Below are 18077 nucleotides of genomic sequence, written 5' to 3'. Positions count from 1 at the left end.
TTTGGTTCCTGAAATGGGACACGTATCAATCATTTTTCATTTGTGCATCAAACATTTTACTGAGGAAAGTCACTCACGTCAATATGGCTTGCATTTATATAGTCTGATCCTGGGTCTCCATTTATCTCTGAGAGTTCAACTCGGTTATAATCATCTGTTTAGATCATTTAAAACAAAGTAATGGAATAATTAACCAAGTTGCCTCAATATACTGATGTAAGAGAAAACAATGAAGTATTTACACAATAGAATTCACATTCACTACTTACAAGGGAGAATATCAATGTAACGGTTTTTGTTTTGGTTGTAGTGTTTGCGTGCTTCCTTTATTGAGAACTTGGAGAAAACTCTGGGAATGCTCTGTAAAATATAATGCTTCTTTTATTCATAAAACTCATTTTAGATGACTTAAACTGGCAACAAAATTCACGTGTGTGTTAATTAGTTCTTAATACAGTTGGAAGATAACATTCTTTTAGTCACATTATAATGATTCATGTTGATTAGCTTTTTTTAAACAAATATTAAGTTACATAATGATTAATAACATAAATATTCCATATAATCAAAAGATGATTCTCTCTCCCTCAACGGACTAATAAAGAAGCTCTGTGTTGGATTCTAGCCTGAACAGAAATTAATAAAAATACTCTGTAACATAAAGAAGCCCTGGGTCCATGACTGAGACTCCTATAAACTACCACAAAAAATAATTAATAATACAGTTCTAACTTCAACTCATAAAAGTAAAAACTTTTGAAACTGGGGGGTCCTAAAGTCCACCACAGTTGTCTGACCACCTTGGATCATTTTAAGGTTATGTCTACACTTTGAACTGTGGGTATAATTCCCTATTTGAGGAGACATACCAGTGCTAGCTCTGATCAAGCTAGCACACTAAAAATAGAGGGTAGCCATGACAGTACAAGCGGCTAGATGCCCTGAATACATACCCTCTAAGATGCTAGGCATGTACTGGAGCTGCCTGATTCAGAGCAGGGTCTCTCAGATCTCAGATAAATGCCTTATCCACCAGGCTGTTGGCTATTCTGAGGTGGGGGTAATGGGTTCTTAATCTAAGATGTTTTGTAACACAACACACAAAGGGGGTTGCTTATTGAATGTGACAGATTCTTTTTAATGTTTGGGATCTGTGTAATATTTCTGACTAGGCACACACCTGAAATTCATCTAGGAAAAGTCTTCCTTCGTCAGCTATTTTTCTCTTGTAGGTTTCCAACAACATTTCAGCAGGAATTGGCTCTACGTTCATCAGTTGCTTTTCATCATCTTTAAATATAGAGACATATATTTTATATTTATTTTATTGGTTTTAAAAATGTACATAAAATTTCAGTAATTACATTTATTAAACAGTAAAATTAGCTAATGAGAACAGAAACATTCAATCAAACTAAGCCATATATATTTATAGTACCAAGTCCCGCCCCCTCATATGTCAGTAAAAAAGCCTCCAAAGCAACTGAACTTCTCCAGCTAGGGTTACAATGGGAGGACAGATCAAAGAAACGCTGCAATCAGGGACTGTGTCCATTTCTGGACACCACACTTTAGGAAAGATGTGGACAAATTGGAGAGAGTCCAGAGGACAGCAACAAAAATGACAAAAGGTTTAGACAATCTGATCTATGGGAAAAAGTTAAAAAACTGGGCAGGTTTAGTCTTGAGCTAAGAAGACTGAGGGAAGACCTGATAACAGTCTTCAAGTATGCTAAGGGCTGCTATAAAGAGGACTGTGATAGTTCTCCATGTCCACTGAAGGTAGGACAAGAAATAATGTGCTTAATCTGCAGCAAGGGATATTTAGGTTAGATACTAAAAAAACCTCTAACTATAAGGGTAGTAAAGCTCTGGAATAGGCTTCCAAGAGACACTGTGGAATCTCCATCACTGGAGGTTTTTAAAAGCAGGTTGGACAAACACCTGTCAGGGATGGTCTAGCTTTACTTGGTCCTGCCACAGCGCTGGGAGCTGAATTTGATGATTTCTTGAGGTTGCTCCCAAACCTACTTTTCCATGATTCTAGGACTCCTGTACCTCCCGTGCATGGAGAAGCAGCACACTGAGTGCACAACTTGTGAAAGTGGTGAGTATGGCCAGTAAGGATAGCAACATCTGAACCTGGCACAAGACACTTCAACCAAAACAGACACAATAGTTACATTGTACTGCCACCTACATTTGAGTAATAAGTAACCATTTATTAGCTGTAATAAAATATATGACTGTTCTATGCACAGTAGCAGTAACCATTACATTAATGTCAGAAGCTAATGTCAAACACTGACGACCATTCCAAGTCTTCCCTGAGCTGTTATTATCTTTAATTACAATGTTAAGCCTTTGTTCATGTTGATTCCAATTTAAATGACATGTTCTTGCTATTCCATATAGAAACAGGACAAATGGATGTAATTGTGAAAGTGCCATCATCCCAGTAATATAATTAATTTCATAACCAGAAATAAGTTCATGTTCTTTCAAAATGTCCATAGAAAAGTGGATTCTGTTTTTTTTTAAATCAGTAATAAGATTATATCAGCTGCACAGAAAACAACAGAATGTGTACAACAGGAACTCTGGTGCAATTCTTCATATTATTGCTTCTTCTAAGAGAAATTTCTGAGGGTGCTATATCTGAAGGAAACAGGAAGAGCCAGGAGGGTGCAAAAATGGGCAACCTTGTCAAGTTACCCTTTGTAAATTAAAAGATTGAATTGAAACCATTAGTTCATGTGAGACATTTCCCCAAATTTATTACAGATAATTCCAGTCAACACAGTAAAACTACTTTTCACCATCTAATAAGAACAGCTTCCCATACTACCTGGAGCAATCTCCTGACATATCTGTTTTTAAACTCTTTGACCATGATATAAAAACTATTTGTTCCCAGTGAATTAATTTGAGATTAGTTGGTACTGTCTGTCAAACCAATGACTGGCTCTTCCTTTCCCATTTTTCAGGGGGATGAGGAATTGACAGTAGGCTAGGGGTGAGCAAGATACTAGGCATAAGGTGTCTTATTATAAAGGACACCTATGTCATTAAGCACAGATTTGAGGCACCTCTTGTTTATATTCAATTCTTGGCTCTTGCCAAGGTCTGTTTGGGATGAGTTCACTTCAGAGATTAATTTTATGTGATATTCTGAAGCCCCTGTCTGCATTCAGCCTATGGGCATTGATTGAGATTCTGAAATAGTTTTACTGTCAAGATAATAAATATGAAATTTTTCATGAATTTTTTCATAAAGTTACAGTCATTCACTTAAATAACATGTATAGAGTATTCACTGACTTCTACCTTTGGCCTGAGCAAGGCTTGATTGTATTAATATTTAATTGTTACTGTATGTAAATTACTTAGACTTTAGCCATCTAGAGTATAGATTGCTATGAGCTGGAATAAGACATTTGGCTAATATCTTATTTCCACTTGCTAAACATATCTTATAGTGAAAATGTACTTACCCCTCCTCACAAGCACCACATCTTCACCTGAATTGCTGTAAAAAGCAGAAGTGTTTGTTAAGGCTTTGACTAATGCAGCATCTGTATGACAATGAATTCAAGGATACAATTAATTAAATTGAGTTGGGAGGAAGGCTGAGAGATCTTCAAACCAGATTAAATTCCCTTTATGGCACTTTGTTGCCCGACAGGCACAGCCAGGGATTCTTATGTCATATGGGGGTCCCACAGTGGTCCCACGATCAGAGAAGGTGGAAGAGCAAATTATAACTACATTTGCCTACCCATCTTTAGTCAAGCTGAGCATGAGCTTGGCATAGCTGAAGACTGAGACCTCAGTTTTAGAACACTAATGCCATTTCATAACTACAGCTGTGTCCCATGCCCTCTGATTTTCCACTAAGTGTCTGAGGTCAAACTTCTGCATAAGAGCCCAGGTCCCTTAACTTCCTTCTGAAGTCTTTTGTTTTAGCATAGACCTGGAAGATGTCTGTATAGCACCCTGATCACTGTGCACACTAAAGAAAGCTAGATACAAGCTAATATACATATAAAAACAAAATATAAATGCTGGATATTCACTACTCATGTTTTGGCAAGAAATCTGCTTTTAGAAAACCTTTATAGACTCATAGATTTAAAGACCATAAGGGACCATTAGATAATTTTGTCTGACCTCCTTTATAACAGAAAAATTAAATCCAGTTACTCCTATAGTGAGTCCAGTAACTCATATTTGAAGAATCCAGAGTTACTCTTTTTATTCAACAAATTTAATGTGCTGGCTTGATGAATTGCCTTCCTGCCTCTGGGAGAGAATGAAGCTCTTCGTACCAGCTATACCAGCAGCAGAACTGGATTTGCCTTTGTGCACATTTATTTGTGAATTATCTCACCAGCTCTTTGGTAACCTGAATAAGAGTCAATCAGAGATATTCTGTTCTCTTATAATAGATTCTTATATTGTGCCTGCTACCATGCACCACCTAAAAATATCCACGATTTAGCTTGTCTTGGGTTGTTTTAAGGCAGAAACATTTCTTTTTCAAATATCAAATGAAATAGCTTACCTGTATATTTAAAACATCATTATATTTTTTTAAATCTTCAAAATGATTTTTTCCTATTTAAAAAAAGAATGTGGTAGAATAGGGTGAAACTCACCTTGATTTCTCTCGGTGGAGATCATAGATTTTATATAGGACAACAAGTAAGGCAATCGATGTCACAATAATCAAGAATGCCAAGAATATAATCAGGGCTTGAGAATTGTCTATCGACAAAAATAATAAGAGAGAGAGTACGTTAAGTTATTTTTGAACAAACAATTAGAATTAGCAGAGCAGTTTTATTCATTTTATATTTGTGCCTGTTCACATGCATTTAGAAGGTGTGGCTGGAATTTAAAATGTATTTGTGTGAGAAATAATTTAAATTTTTGTTTCATTTTGTTTTATGAAAAAATTTCAAATAAAAAATTCTGCTGGAAACGGGGGAGGAAGAATGGGAAAGGAAAGGGAAAAACTCTGTAAAACAAAATAGTTCTTCTCAAAATGAAATGAAATTTTTCATTTTGTTTTGAAATTTTCACCTAAAAAACACATGTTGACCAAAATGAAAAATTTCCATTAAAAATTTTATTTTTGTCCAACAGCTATTTTACATTGAGAAAAATTTGTGACAATTTTTTTTAATTGACCGGCTCTAGCACTTATATGTATGTCAGGCCATGCTCCCCTTCCCTGGAATATGCCCTATGATGACTTGATGCTGTGCACTCCCAGAACAGCACAAAGAAGCCTTAACAGAGCCGATAATCTGACTCCCTACTCTTTTCCTCCAATAATGGTTTCCTTTCAACTGCTCCTCCACTCTCCTGTCCTGGTACAAGTCCTACCCTCTTTAAATACACACTTTTTATTTCTAAAAAGCACTTAATCTTCTACCTCCTTCACTATGTAATTACCCATTGCTTTTCTTCATTAGGATGTCAGTCTTGGACATCATTTTATCTGGATAGCATCCAACTTTGTATTTCTATTGACTGACCCTCTGATCCTCTTATTCCTATATATCTGCCTGTCGCTTTTCTGTCAGCTGTTGCCAATGTGTTCTGCTACTGAATACTCCAAAGACTGAGCCTTTCTTCCAGTTAAAAAAAAGTTTATCCCTTGTCTCTGATTCAGCTATCATTCTTTTTAAATTTGTTCGCAAAGTCAGAAACTTGGATTTATTCTTGCCACTAACATTTATTTTTCCTCTTACATATTCCTTATCTGTATAGTATATCTGATTCTCACTGCTCTTTTGTGTTTTTCCATTATGGTTTGGACAGATCACTCATTATCCTTCAACTTTATTGGCTTCCTAGTAATAGTAACAAATATTAGATGTGCTCCACTTTATCCCTCTGATTTCATAATTGGCATTCACTAGACTCCTAAAATCTTGTCTTCCTTTCTGTTTCCCCCTCTACCTTCACAATAACTCTCAAGTCACTCTTTTAGTTCTGATACCCCTAGCTGTCTGGAGGTTTGTCTACTTATGGCATTTCTTATATCTCTGTCACCACAGAATCTAAGCACAAATTCTCTCAAGCTACCAAGTTTTCTTCTCCTCTGCACATTTCATCTTAAAATGCAGTTCTACTCTGAAAAGTGGTTTGATTAAAATCAGTACTTTCTTATTCCTCAGAACTGTTCCCTGTGTGTATTCTGAATTGTGTCTCTACTTTGGTGACAGAATTCAGTTTTGACTGCCTTTTGACAGCACTGCAAAGTCAATTAAGTTAAGAAAGTGAGCTGGATTCTATCATTTCTTGTGCCTCATCAACAGAATTGTTTACTGAGGGCTTGTTAATTACACCTGTGCAGCCACATACTTTGAGGAACTGGGTAGCATGGTTGTCTCTGATGGCATAATTTGAAGACAATGGAGTTGCACAGAGTTGATTTGGCTTGCATAACCTTTAATGATGATATATAAAAAGGAAAAAACTCAGCTTGGCATTCAGAACTCTGACTCAGTTTTCAGGGCTTGAAGTTATAAAAACATCTTTGTACTTGTAAACTGAAGACAGCTGGTAGGGAAGGCTTTGAGAGACGACAAACTTATGCTGCCATTTTTACAGAGTCACTTTTCAGAGCAGAGATGCAATAAAAACTTTTAACCTACATCACCTTGGACTCTGAGTCAAGTTTCATAAACAAGCAAGGATTTGTTTGAACAGTAATTTTAGGGGTGAGTGCCAAGAAGGAAGCAGTGTACAAAGCATTTTTGTGATTCCACTGTTGGCAATCTTCCTTTTGAGCCAGCATTAAATCAATACCCCCTCCGCATGATGCTCCAAGAGAGCTATGCTGTTGGAAGTGCCATTTTTTCACTAGGACTTAGAACCACAAGTGGTTAGGTCCTTTGTCATTACATTTCTTTTGACGTTTTTTGTACAAATAGAAATATCAATCATAAAAGTAGGTGATGCTAGAGAAATTTACTATGCTAAGTACCCCTAAACAACAATTGTAACACATCATATGCACCAAATAGTTAATAAGTGTGCTAAAAACCATTTGAACCTTTTCAGCCTGAACCATTTTATTGCCAGTTTGAATGCAGACTAAATTACATGATTCAACTAGTGCATCTGCTACTGTCTCAAAATGCACTAGTGGCCTTCTCAAATCTCTCACAATACATTGTTTCTTGAAAGCGTACCAGAACTTTGGGATAGATACTCCTAGGACATAACAAGTGAAATGGTTTAGGGCAGTGCTATTGTGGACATAGGAAAAACCCTATAAGAATTCTTAACATGATTCAGCATGGCTAGTGTGAACACACTGAACAATTAGTGCTTTAAACAATGTCATACAATTACAATTCAATTACAAATGTTTCAGTAGACAAGACCATAGTGTCTTAGCCAAATTCCAACTTGAGTAATTGCATTCTGCCTACTGAAATTCCCACCATAATTTCATTTGTATAAGATATTCTTCAGTTACTTACTTAATAAAAATGGTGATGGATCTGAGGCCTGGTCTACACTGCCATCAATAGGTGATACGCAAGCTAAGAAAAGTGGCTTGCATATCTCCTGTCAACTATGCCGTACTGCGGCTTCTTCACTGCACTGCGTCGACCAGAAACATCCTTCGGTCGACACAGCCTCACTCCTTTCAGGGAGATGGTTTAATCCCATCAACCAGAGACCACTTCTGGGATCGATTGAGTGGGTCTTCATGACCCTAAGACAAAGCCCCAAATTCAAACACACCTGAATTTTGTGGAATTTTGGATCCAGAGCTCAATTTTGTGCCTTGCACCTATCTCTAAATAAAATGGTAGTGTAATGCTGGTGGCACAGAATAGCTTCTGCATTTCATCACATAGGTGGGCACAGTGATCCCACACTATATGCTAATAAATCACTTTTCATTATTAAGTCAATTGATTTCCTCTGTGAAGAATTAACAAAGTACATATAAAAATAATTTGCATTGTGCTGTAAGACCATAGTGTTGGAGGCCCAGTGCAATTTCAGTTGGCTTACTATGGCTTTGAGACCTAGCATAGCTTAAAGTGCTTGCTTGACCATTTTGGCCCTTGCCAACCTAAAAATGTCACGCTGCAAAGACAAAGATAAATACTGGTAACCTTGCGGATACCTGAGTTTCTGCATGCCACAGCGCATAATAAAACAAAATATGTAACATGTATGCTTGCAGCTGCACATAAATAACAGTAAAAAAAAACCCAAGTTATCTTTAAATGTCTGGAAGTACACTTTTCCACTGCCCAGGGACATATTTTCTCACCTCCCCTCCTATCACCAAATGTTTTAACAACTCCAATTATCATAATAAAAATAAATAATAAATAATAAAATATATAATAATTAATAAAAATAATTAAATAACAATTATATAAAAATATATAAAAAATCACCACTTTTAAACAAAAATGTGTGCTCCATCAATGCCTAATTCCACAAAAAGTGTTGCCAGTCAAACCAAAAAATACACTAACTCCCTGGCAGGACCCCTAAAAAAGCCATTCAAAGTATCAACAATTGGCGTCCCTGGGTGGGCTCCATCAGCTGTGCGCGGGACGGTCTTTCAGGTGTATAGTGCAAGGATTTCTCTCACTGTGTGTTAGCAGAATAACAACATGCCTGGCACAGTTCTCCACGAAGCTGTATCTGGCTTCAAAAGGAGGCCATTATGTCCTCTACAAAAAGGTATTTTGAATCAGGTAGTCGAAGGGTAACCACTCCCACCCTCCTTTCGCTGAAACCAGTCTCAAATATGAAAGCTTTTGCAAATGACCTTAAAAAAATCCCATTGTCTAAAAAAGCTTTTAACAGTAAAACGGCATATGCAAACTTAATGCTTCAGTAAAAAAAAATTTCATAAAAACAAAGCCTGTCCAAAACTAAAAAAATAAATAAAAATAAAAATTCCTGGCTGCTTTACATGGGCTCCTATTAGTTTCTAAATCCCTTAATAAAAATTTTTAAAAGCTAGTTAAAAAAAACAAGGAGCTGCATAAACAACTGATGGCATGCCAAAGTGAAATACAAAAACTAAAAACACAATATAAATCTGCGGTATTTGACTGCTTCGCTCATGCTACTTTGCTTTCCACCTCTCAGTGCAATGTAAAAGTATACCAAAAAAATTAAACAGTTAAAAAAACCAATTCATATCTAAAAAGCAAAATGTAAAGACACGCAAACTGTGATACACATTGTCCTAAAAAAAAAACCAAAACAGACCTTAATAAAACTGGGGGCCAAACCCATGCAGTCTGTCAGCAACAGTTGTCTCAGTGTACACAGCAATTGTCTGCTGCTCAGGGAATTTTTACTGCCATGCAAGCAAACGAAAATCTTAATAGTGCAAAATGTGTTAGTATGCAGGACTTTGATCTGTCAGCTTTCTGTTACACAGCAAAGGCTGTGTAAAATAAAAACAAGTCAGATCAGAGTGTAAGACATCGTTCTCCCTATGCTCCTCTCAAACAAATAGTAAAACAGCTGGGCAAAAAAAAAATACCCCATGAGCTAGTGCTCCCATGGCTCCTGTAATTGTAAAAACAAAAACAAAAACTATTAAAAACCAAAACCACCACTCACACTACCACCAAAGTAAATAAAATACTGAAACCTAAGCAAATGCAGGCATGAAAAAAAGCCTTGGTTGCCTAGTTTGCACAGCTTATCACAGTGCCTCAGTTAAATTAAAATAATTATGCCTTCCTCTTAAAAAAATGTCTCCCATTAAATGCCATCTTAAAACCTCCCATAAATATATCCCCCCCCCAAAAAACCCACAAAAAAGTATCCTTATAAAAATTGTTTTTAAAGTATTAAACCCTAATGAGCATATTAAAGTGCCTTTCATTTAAAGCAGCAAGCCCTAGGGGAATGCCCTAATGTCTATTTACAGCGTAAAAAAATCCTATGCCAAGCTATAGAGCATAAAAAAAGAGTCAAGTCTTTTCCAACTCATTTCATAAAAGGGCTACATCCAAAAGTAAAAGTTGCTTTAAGTACTCTAAATTTACCAACTATAACATAAAAGGCACTGTTACAAAGGGTTTGGCAAGCTCATTTACTAGTAAGCCAAGCACACAAAAAAGCTGCTGCACAAACAAAAAAAAGTAACTGCCCAAATCACCTTTGAAAATTAAAAATAAATAAATAAATGAATAAGTAAATAAATAAAGTAATTCAGTCCCCAAAAAAGTTAACAAAATGCACGGAACGTAAAAAAATCAATCCCCTGCACTAAGTACTGAAAATCAAGCTCTCCAATATGCCCCTAACGCCCTAATTAATAGCAAATCAAATAAGCATCTATCTGACCTAATTTCCAAAAAAAAAAAAAAAAAGTCTCACACTCAAAAACAAAAAATGTGCTAATAAGGGTCAATGGCCAACCCCATCTCCTAAAAAAAAGCCTTCAAAGGCATATGGGGCCAGGTGTCCCCGGGTCCCCTAATATATGCAGCACCTTTAATATTTAAGAAATAAAAATGGCCCACTATCTAAGTAAATTTTGAACAGGGGTCGTTCAAACAGCATATGTTTGTAAATACTGGTGCCACTATATCATTAATTAATGACCACTTAGTATCTGCAATTGCCATGTTAAAAAAAAATCACTAGCAAAAAATTTAAAATATTCAAAAGGTCCAGTGTAAATATGCCACTCTTTTGTCCCCTTACTTACACCATTATAAAAAAAACATGAACAAAAATCTTTAGTTTAGCACGTGCTAAAAAATAGCTATTTTCGGCATAAATTGAATGTCTAAAATGCAGGCTGTTGTTAATTTAGCTAATTAAGTATTATAAATTAAATTAAAAATTCCTAAAGTTGTTGCAGCTGCGCATAAAGTAGCGACTCAAAGTGCCAAAGCCAGTCTCATTGCATCAAAACAGTATCCCATAAATGTTGCTAACATAGTACAAGCACACCCACAAGCATAAGCCAAAAATAAACTAAATTGTGGCCAAGTACATGCCTGTATTCTTATTGTAAAACCTAATCCACAACCCCAAGAGCAGTACGCATACCTCAAAAAAGCTAAAAACAAAATTGCTACCCATGTTTTATGATTTCTTACAACAAAAAATATTAGTAAAAATTAATAGCATAAATAATTCCGCCATATGGCCAGTCTGTAAAGTAAACAAAAAAAGTGGCGGTTTACAGTAAATTACAAAGCTTTAAATAAATGTACACGAATAACCGCCTCTGTAGTGGCCAAATTACAAAACATAATAGCTGCAATAAGTGTAAAAACTAAATAGTTTTTAGTATTAAATTTATCAAATGCATTTTTTTGCTATTCCACTGCACCAGAAATGCTAGTATAAATTTCCTTTTACCTACAAAAACCATCAACTGACATTCACTCGTGTTCCACAAGGGCTTTGTTGCACATCCATAATTTGCCATGCTCATGTTATTAAATTATAAAATAAGTGCATAGCACCAATGAATGTTATTTCTTATGTAAATAACATTCTCATTTAAACTGTAACCCCAAAAGCCCAGCTGCTTTTCCTCACTAAAGTAATCTCCCTAATTAAGCAAGATTCCAAATTAATTTAAAAAAAAAGCCCAATTGTGTCAGCAAAAAGTTCAATATCTAAATTCAGTGCTAAAACAAACAAAAAGCCCACCCCAACCAACAAAAAGTAAAGCTAATTTGTAAACTGTCCAGCACCCACTAATGTCTCTGCATTGCGATCCTTTTTAGGACTCACAAAATAGCTCTGCAACCAGGTAAAAAAAATTGCCTTAAAGGCACAGCCTTTACTAAATTACTAAAATAAAAGAACTCTAAAAAGTGAGACCAAAACAAAATCAGGTCTATTAAAACTAAAGCAAGCGGTAAACTCTGCCCCTACACTAACAAAGCCAAATAACACTAAACTATTTGTGTCGCTGTTAGCACATTCCCCTCCCCCCAAATAAAAGTTATTTTAAGCCAAAAAAAAAGGCCCTCTAGGACAGTGTTTCTCAACCTTTTAAGTAGCAAGTACCCCCTACTTCTGAAAATTTTAATAAGTACCCCAACACTCAATTTTCTATGGGATTTTATATTTACAGACTAATGTGAGCCAGATGTTGGAAGAAGGGCTGAATATATAAGGCCGTGATATGACAGATGTCAGATCTAGTGTGGGTGGGGTTACCACCTTTACACCAGGGGTGCACAACTCAAGTATGTACCTGGGCTAGAGGTGATGTTGGCCAAAGCTAAGAGGCTTTGAGCGGTATGTCAGTGCTGGAGAATATAAAGCACCGAGCCAAATTTTTTGCCGTAGATTTGAGAGGAGGAAGGGTTGAGAGAGAGACAGGGAAAGAGGGTGAGAGAGAGAGACAGGAAAAGAGGGTAACTGGTGAAATCTGGGGCTGTCACAGTTGTCAATTTCACTGCTCAACTAGAGCAGTGAAATTGACAATTTTTCAGGGCACTGAGCCAGGGAGTGGGGCTGCCACCTGGAAAAGCTGCAGGTGGCTGCTGCCTGGCTGCCAGCCCTGGAGGTGGGCGACTGCCACCCAATCCAATCTGGGGCAGAAGAGGCTTCCACGCCGGCTAGGACCCAGGGATGTGGGCAGGCGGCTGCTGCCCATCTTCAAGCCAGGCGTGGGAGGCTGTCCCTCAGCTCGGAGCCGGAGCGTGGGTGGCTGCCACACAGCTGCGAGCCCAGCTCACAAGATGCAGGCAGCTGCCACCAGGCTCCCACCTGGGAGTTGGGACCTGGTGGAAAGCAAGGGGATGCCGCCCACTTTCCCCAGCTGGGAGCTGGGGGTGGGAAGCTGCTGCCTGTCTCCCTCAAGCCAGCTGCCGCTCCTTCCCAGCTGCACCCTGGCTTCCTGGGACTGTAGCGGCTGGCTGCTGCCTGCCTTCCCCAGAAGCTGGGGGCTGCCACATGCCTCCCAGCTGCGACCGGGTGGGAAGCGGGGGGTTGCTGCCTGTCTCCCTCAAGAGCTGGCAGCTGCCGCTCACTTCCCAGCTGCACCCTGGCTTCCTGGGACTGTAGCGGCTGGCTGCTGCCTGCCTTCCCCAGAAGCTGGGGGCTGCCACATGCCTCCCAGCTGGGAGCTGGACCAAGTGGGAAGTGGGCTGCTGCCGCCTGGCTTCCCCAGAAGTCAGCAGCTGCCACCAGCCTCCCCTTCACTCTGTTTTTCCCCGAGTACTCCCAGCCTGTGTCTCGCGTACACCCAGGGCTACGTGCACCATAGGTTGAGAAACTATGCTCTAGTCAAAAGCCCCTAAGAAACCCAAAAACTACCTTTACCCCTTATAAAAAAAAATTAGCATTTGTATAGGCCTTAAGGCACTGGCAATACCTTATTAGTTCTGTCTCAATTATTTCGGAAATGGCCCACACCCTGCTTAAATATATAGTATCCACGCAAAAAAAACTTTTAAAGCATGTGTCCAGCCCTAAATTAACTAAATAAACCATAGCTTTAATAAATAAAAATATAAAAGTCCATTCACCTACAGGTTCCAGCCATGCCCCATATGCCCTAATAATTAAAAGTGAACTAAATATTTTAACTAAAAATATACTATCCACAATAAATTTTAAGAAATCCCTCTACCAATATAATAATATACATAAACACCTACCAAAATGTAATTATATATTATACTCCTAAACCCAAAAAATATAATATTAAAAACTTAATATTAAGAAAAAATATAAAAACCAAGTACTAAATCCCCCCCAAATACACCTTATAAAAATACATACAAAATATAAACATATTTCGCCTAAATCCCCATTGCACAATGTTTATAATGCCCCAGTACAAAAATAGCTGCACTAAATAAACACACAACACTAAAAAACATACACACCGCAAACAAAACATTTTAAAAAAATTAAAAAATATAAAAGCCATCAACAAAAATAATAAATACAATGAATAAAAAAAATTTAACAAATAAATTAAGCATCCTAAACAAAAGCCTTAAAGCCCTATCAAATCCCATAATATGCACACATTTAACCTTAAAATATAAAAAAGCTACTTAAAATATATTAATACCCTAAAAAATAAATAATAAAAAACACGCCTAAACCTATTAAACCACACAAAAATCGTAATAAACTCTACCTCCAAAGCTTTAAACTAAAAAAATGAACCAAAGTATTATTCAACAAAAACTTAATAAAATTCTACCTAATAAAATAAAAAAATTAATTTAAAATAATACCTCCACCCAAAAAAAACCCCTTAAGCCATTAATAATAAATATTAAATGTTACAATAAATACCCAAACTCAAATAATTACAACATATATAATATTGTCTAATATTCACATCATAAACATACACAAAATAATCCTCCTAAACCTCAATACAAAAACTAAAATATTATAACCTACCAAGCACCTAACATAAAAGTTTTTTAAAAATTCCATTAATTAATTTACAAAATTGCACACATAAAATCATATTAAAATATATTTATAAAAAACCACTAATACAATTTACATATCCCTATAAAAATTAAATATATAAAATTATCAATATACCTTATTACCCAAAAATATTAATTCTACCATTATATATATATTAAACAAAATTATATTTATATACACACAGAATATTTCCACATTATAATTAATAACATTTATTTTAAAAGTATTAATCCTAGCCAAAATACATTTTATTATTATATCACTATATTAAAATTATATAATTTATAAAATATTAAAATATAGTTCAATTAATAACAAATATTAATACTATAAAATACATTCAACCCATATTAAAAATCAACACTAATTTAACACCATACATACTAACACACTGAAATGTAATAGCCCTGCTTACATACATTCAAAAACAATTACAAACAATAAATTTAATAATAAAAAATAATAAAACTAAAATAATCAAAATCCTAAGTGCTACAAAAACTGCCACAAAACATAGTTAATAAAAAACCTTACTAAAATAGTCTCCACTGCCACTAAAATATTAAATCTAGAGCTGCATCCCATTGTGCTCATATGTGTATTACAAGTAGTCTCTATAATAGCTGCAGTGGGACTCTTTTACAAAACTAAAAGGTCCCTAAAACAACTCAAAAGACTAAAATATCCCCACATACAAATAATGCAACACTCTTCAATATACCCTGCCAGCAAAAAAAACCCTAATCGCTCAACCCCAGTTAAAATGCTTTAAGCCATAATCAAAAGCGTGCGTCACAAGGTCGTCGTAGTAGCCTATTAAATTATAACAACCACCAAAAAGGGAAATGTTGGAGGCCCAGTGCAATTTGAGTTTCCTGACTACGGTTTTGAGGCTTAGCATAGCTTAAGTTGCAGAGGCCAGAATGGTCAAGCAAGCAACATCGCATCTTCCGGTTGGCAAAGACAAATAAAAATACTGAGTAACCTTGCAGATACCTGAGTTTCTGCATACCACGGCATGTAATAAAACAAAACACATAACATGAATGCTTGCAACTGCACATAAATAATGGTAAAAAAAAACAAAACAAATAAACAAAAAAAACCAAGTTATCCTTAAATATCTCGAAGTACACTTTGCCACTGCCCAGGGACATATTTTCTCACCACCCCTCCTATCACCAAATGTTGTTTTAACAACTCCAATTATCATAATAAAAATAAAATATAAATAATAAAATATATAATAATTAATAAAATAATTAAATTAAAACTATATATAAAAATATTAAAAATCACCACTTAAACAAAAAAGTGTGCTCCATTAATGCCTAATTCTGCAAAAAGTGCTGCCGGTGAAACCAAAAAAATACACTAACTCCCTGATGGTGCCCTAAAAAAGCCGTTCCTGTATACAGACTTCTAAGTAACTGCTTAGCTCTCCAAGTTTAATAAGTATAATGTGTTGTAGTTAATTTTAGGCTTTATATTTAACTAGTATATTTATAAAAAACCTTGCACATTAAATCTTATTAATTTGCAAATCAAGAGTATGGTATCTCACTAATATCCACATTAATCACTAAGCATTCAGTATCAACAAATAGTATCTGATCCTGTCATGTGTTGATTATCTCTTGTATGGTGCTGAGGGCCCTTGACTCATTAAACTCAAAAGGAAATGCTTAGGGAAATGGTTCTAGTGTAGTGGTGTTTTTCACCGGGGTGTTTTAAAAATAAGCAAAGTCTTTCACACATTCAGTAAATAGTTAGACTAAGTAGTTTGCAAATACTTATTCACATGATTAGTCAATGCAACTTTTTATGTGACTAAGAACTAGTCAACTAAATAAAGAAATTATGACAACACCAGAGTTTAAAAGGCACACAACATTGTGTGCCATCTCAATGGGACTTAAACAAGTCTGTAAATAAAAACATCAACTAGTCCATTGAAAAATATTTACTTACATTTTGTTGTTATGTGGCCTTCACAAGGATCCCCAGTATACATGTGATTCGTCACGTAAATCTGAATTGCAATAAATGAAGATATTCTTCTAGTTAATTTCTGCTAAGTAAAAGTACTTCCAAAAAATTAAAATATTGATTTCCAAGGAGCTATGCAGATTCACACTAGCTGAGAATCTGTCCTCCAACCTTTTTCAGCTTTTAAATGTGGCTGCCACTAAACTGAAGCAGTGCATTGCAATACAAACTATTTTAAAAAACTTTTTTGCTGATACCTCAATAGCATTTACATTAAAAAATCTCTGGAAAAAATCAGTTAGAAATAACCAGTCATAATGAGGGCACATTTTGCATGGATATATTTAATATGAAAGTAGATATGCAATATATAATAAAACATTATAATTTATTTGGTTATTCAGTAAATATGACAAGTATATTTTATAAAAGGGATCATAATCTAATAAATAGTCTAATGTTTTAATGCAGTTTTGTACATATAAAGTACACAATGTTAAAAGCAATTTAGAATCTCTTCATGTGCTATTAAAGACAATTCTAAGAGTACAGCTTCCATACAGGATTCACTCTGCCAAATTTCCTGCATATGCAAAACTTCTCTCCCATTTATGTACCAAGTTAAAAAGCAATATGTGCATCTAATTTCCAAATACTGTATCATTTTACATTTCCTTTTGTGTATGCATTTTCTGATTTTAAGGCATTCTTATCCAATATAATATTTTTAAATGCAGCCTTTAGTTTTACAAAATATAATTGGTTTCAGTTAAAACTATAGCGTCTCCCAACAGAGAATCTCAAAGCACTTCATAAATATTATTCATTCATTTCTAGGAATTAGGCAGCCAATCCTATAAGATGCTTCGCCTCCTCAGAAACTATTGATGTCAAAGTTGAGAGTGCTCAGCACCTTAGAGGATGAGGCCTGAAGTAAGCATTTTTCCTATGGTACAAATAGAAATAGGTGTTGGAAATGGATTGGCCATGTGTTTCGGATGAAAGCTGATTCCATCACCAGAATAGCAATAAGATGGACACCTGAAGGCAAGTGAAAACAAGGCCACCCAAAAACAGCATTGGGAAAAGCTGTGGAAGCTGAGCTGAAAAATCTGGGGCACAGCTGGGGAACCATTGAAAGACTTGCCAGAAACAGACAGGCGTGGAGGAGCTTTGTCACTGGCCTAAGTGCCGGAGGCAAAATGGAGGACTAACTAACTAACCAATAGAAAAAGTGAGTCACAGTGAGATTTAGTCACTTGCCTGGAGTCACAAAGTCTGTGGCAGAGCCAACAATTTCAACTGACACTGGTGCCTGCTGACCATGAATGCAATCCCCTATCTGCCTTCACACCATGGCTCCTCACAGAATTTTTCCTCTTGCAGGAAGTAGCACTCTACCTTCCTGTGTTCGCATGCCTTGTTTGTATTAGCAGAAGCATTGTAAGCAAGACACAAAAAGTAATTCTTCCACTCTACTCAGCTCTGATAAGGCCTCAGCTGTGTCCAGTTCTGGGAATCACACTTAAGGAAAGATGTGGGCAAATTGGACAAAGTCCAAAGGAGAGCAACAACATTGATTAAAGATCTAGAAAACATGGCTTATGAGACAAGATTGATAACAATGGGTTTATTTA

General features: G+C 36.1%; 1 protein-coding gene across 1 annotated transcript in view; it reads right to left on the bottom strand.

Annotated features, from left to right (window-relative positions):
* The window catches only part of PTPRC (protein tyrosine phosphatase receptor type C), a 72941-nt gene that overhangs the window by 17780 nt on the left and 37084 nt on the right, over nucleotides 1-18077 (bottom strand). Inside the window, exons 8-13 of the mRNA XM_067538295.1 lie at nucleotides 16423-16483; nucleotides 4659-4767; nucleotides 3495-3529; nucleotides 1181-1290; nucleotides 270-360; nucleotides 78-154 (exon numbers count right to left, since the gene is read on the bottom strand). Of these exons, the coding sequence (XP_067394396.1) occupies nucleotides 78-154; nucleotides 270-360; nucleotides 1181-1290; nucleotides 3495-3529; nucleotides 4659-4767; nucleotides 16423-16483 (483 nt within the window). The remainder of the gene's footprint in view (nucleotides 1-77; nucleotides 155-269; nucleotides 361-1180; nucleotides 1291-3494; nucleotides 3530-4658; nucleotides 4768-16422; nucleotides 16484-18077) is intronic.

The sequence above is a fragment of the Emydura macquarii genome, unplaced genomic scaffold (assembly GCF_026122565.2).
Source record: "Emydura macquarii macquarii isolate MOO-44397 ecotype Brisbane River unplaced genomic scaffold, CSIRO-AGI_Emac_v2 contig_480, whole genome shotgun sequence".
NCBI classification, from domain to species: Eukaryota; Metazoa; Chordata; order Testudines; family Chelidae; genus Emydura; species Emydura macquarii.
This window is presented reverse-complemented; position numbering and strand designations above follow the sequence as displayed.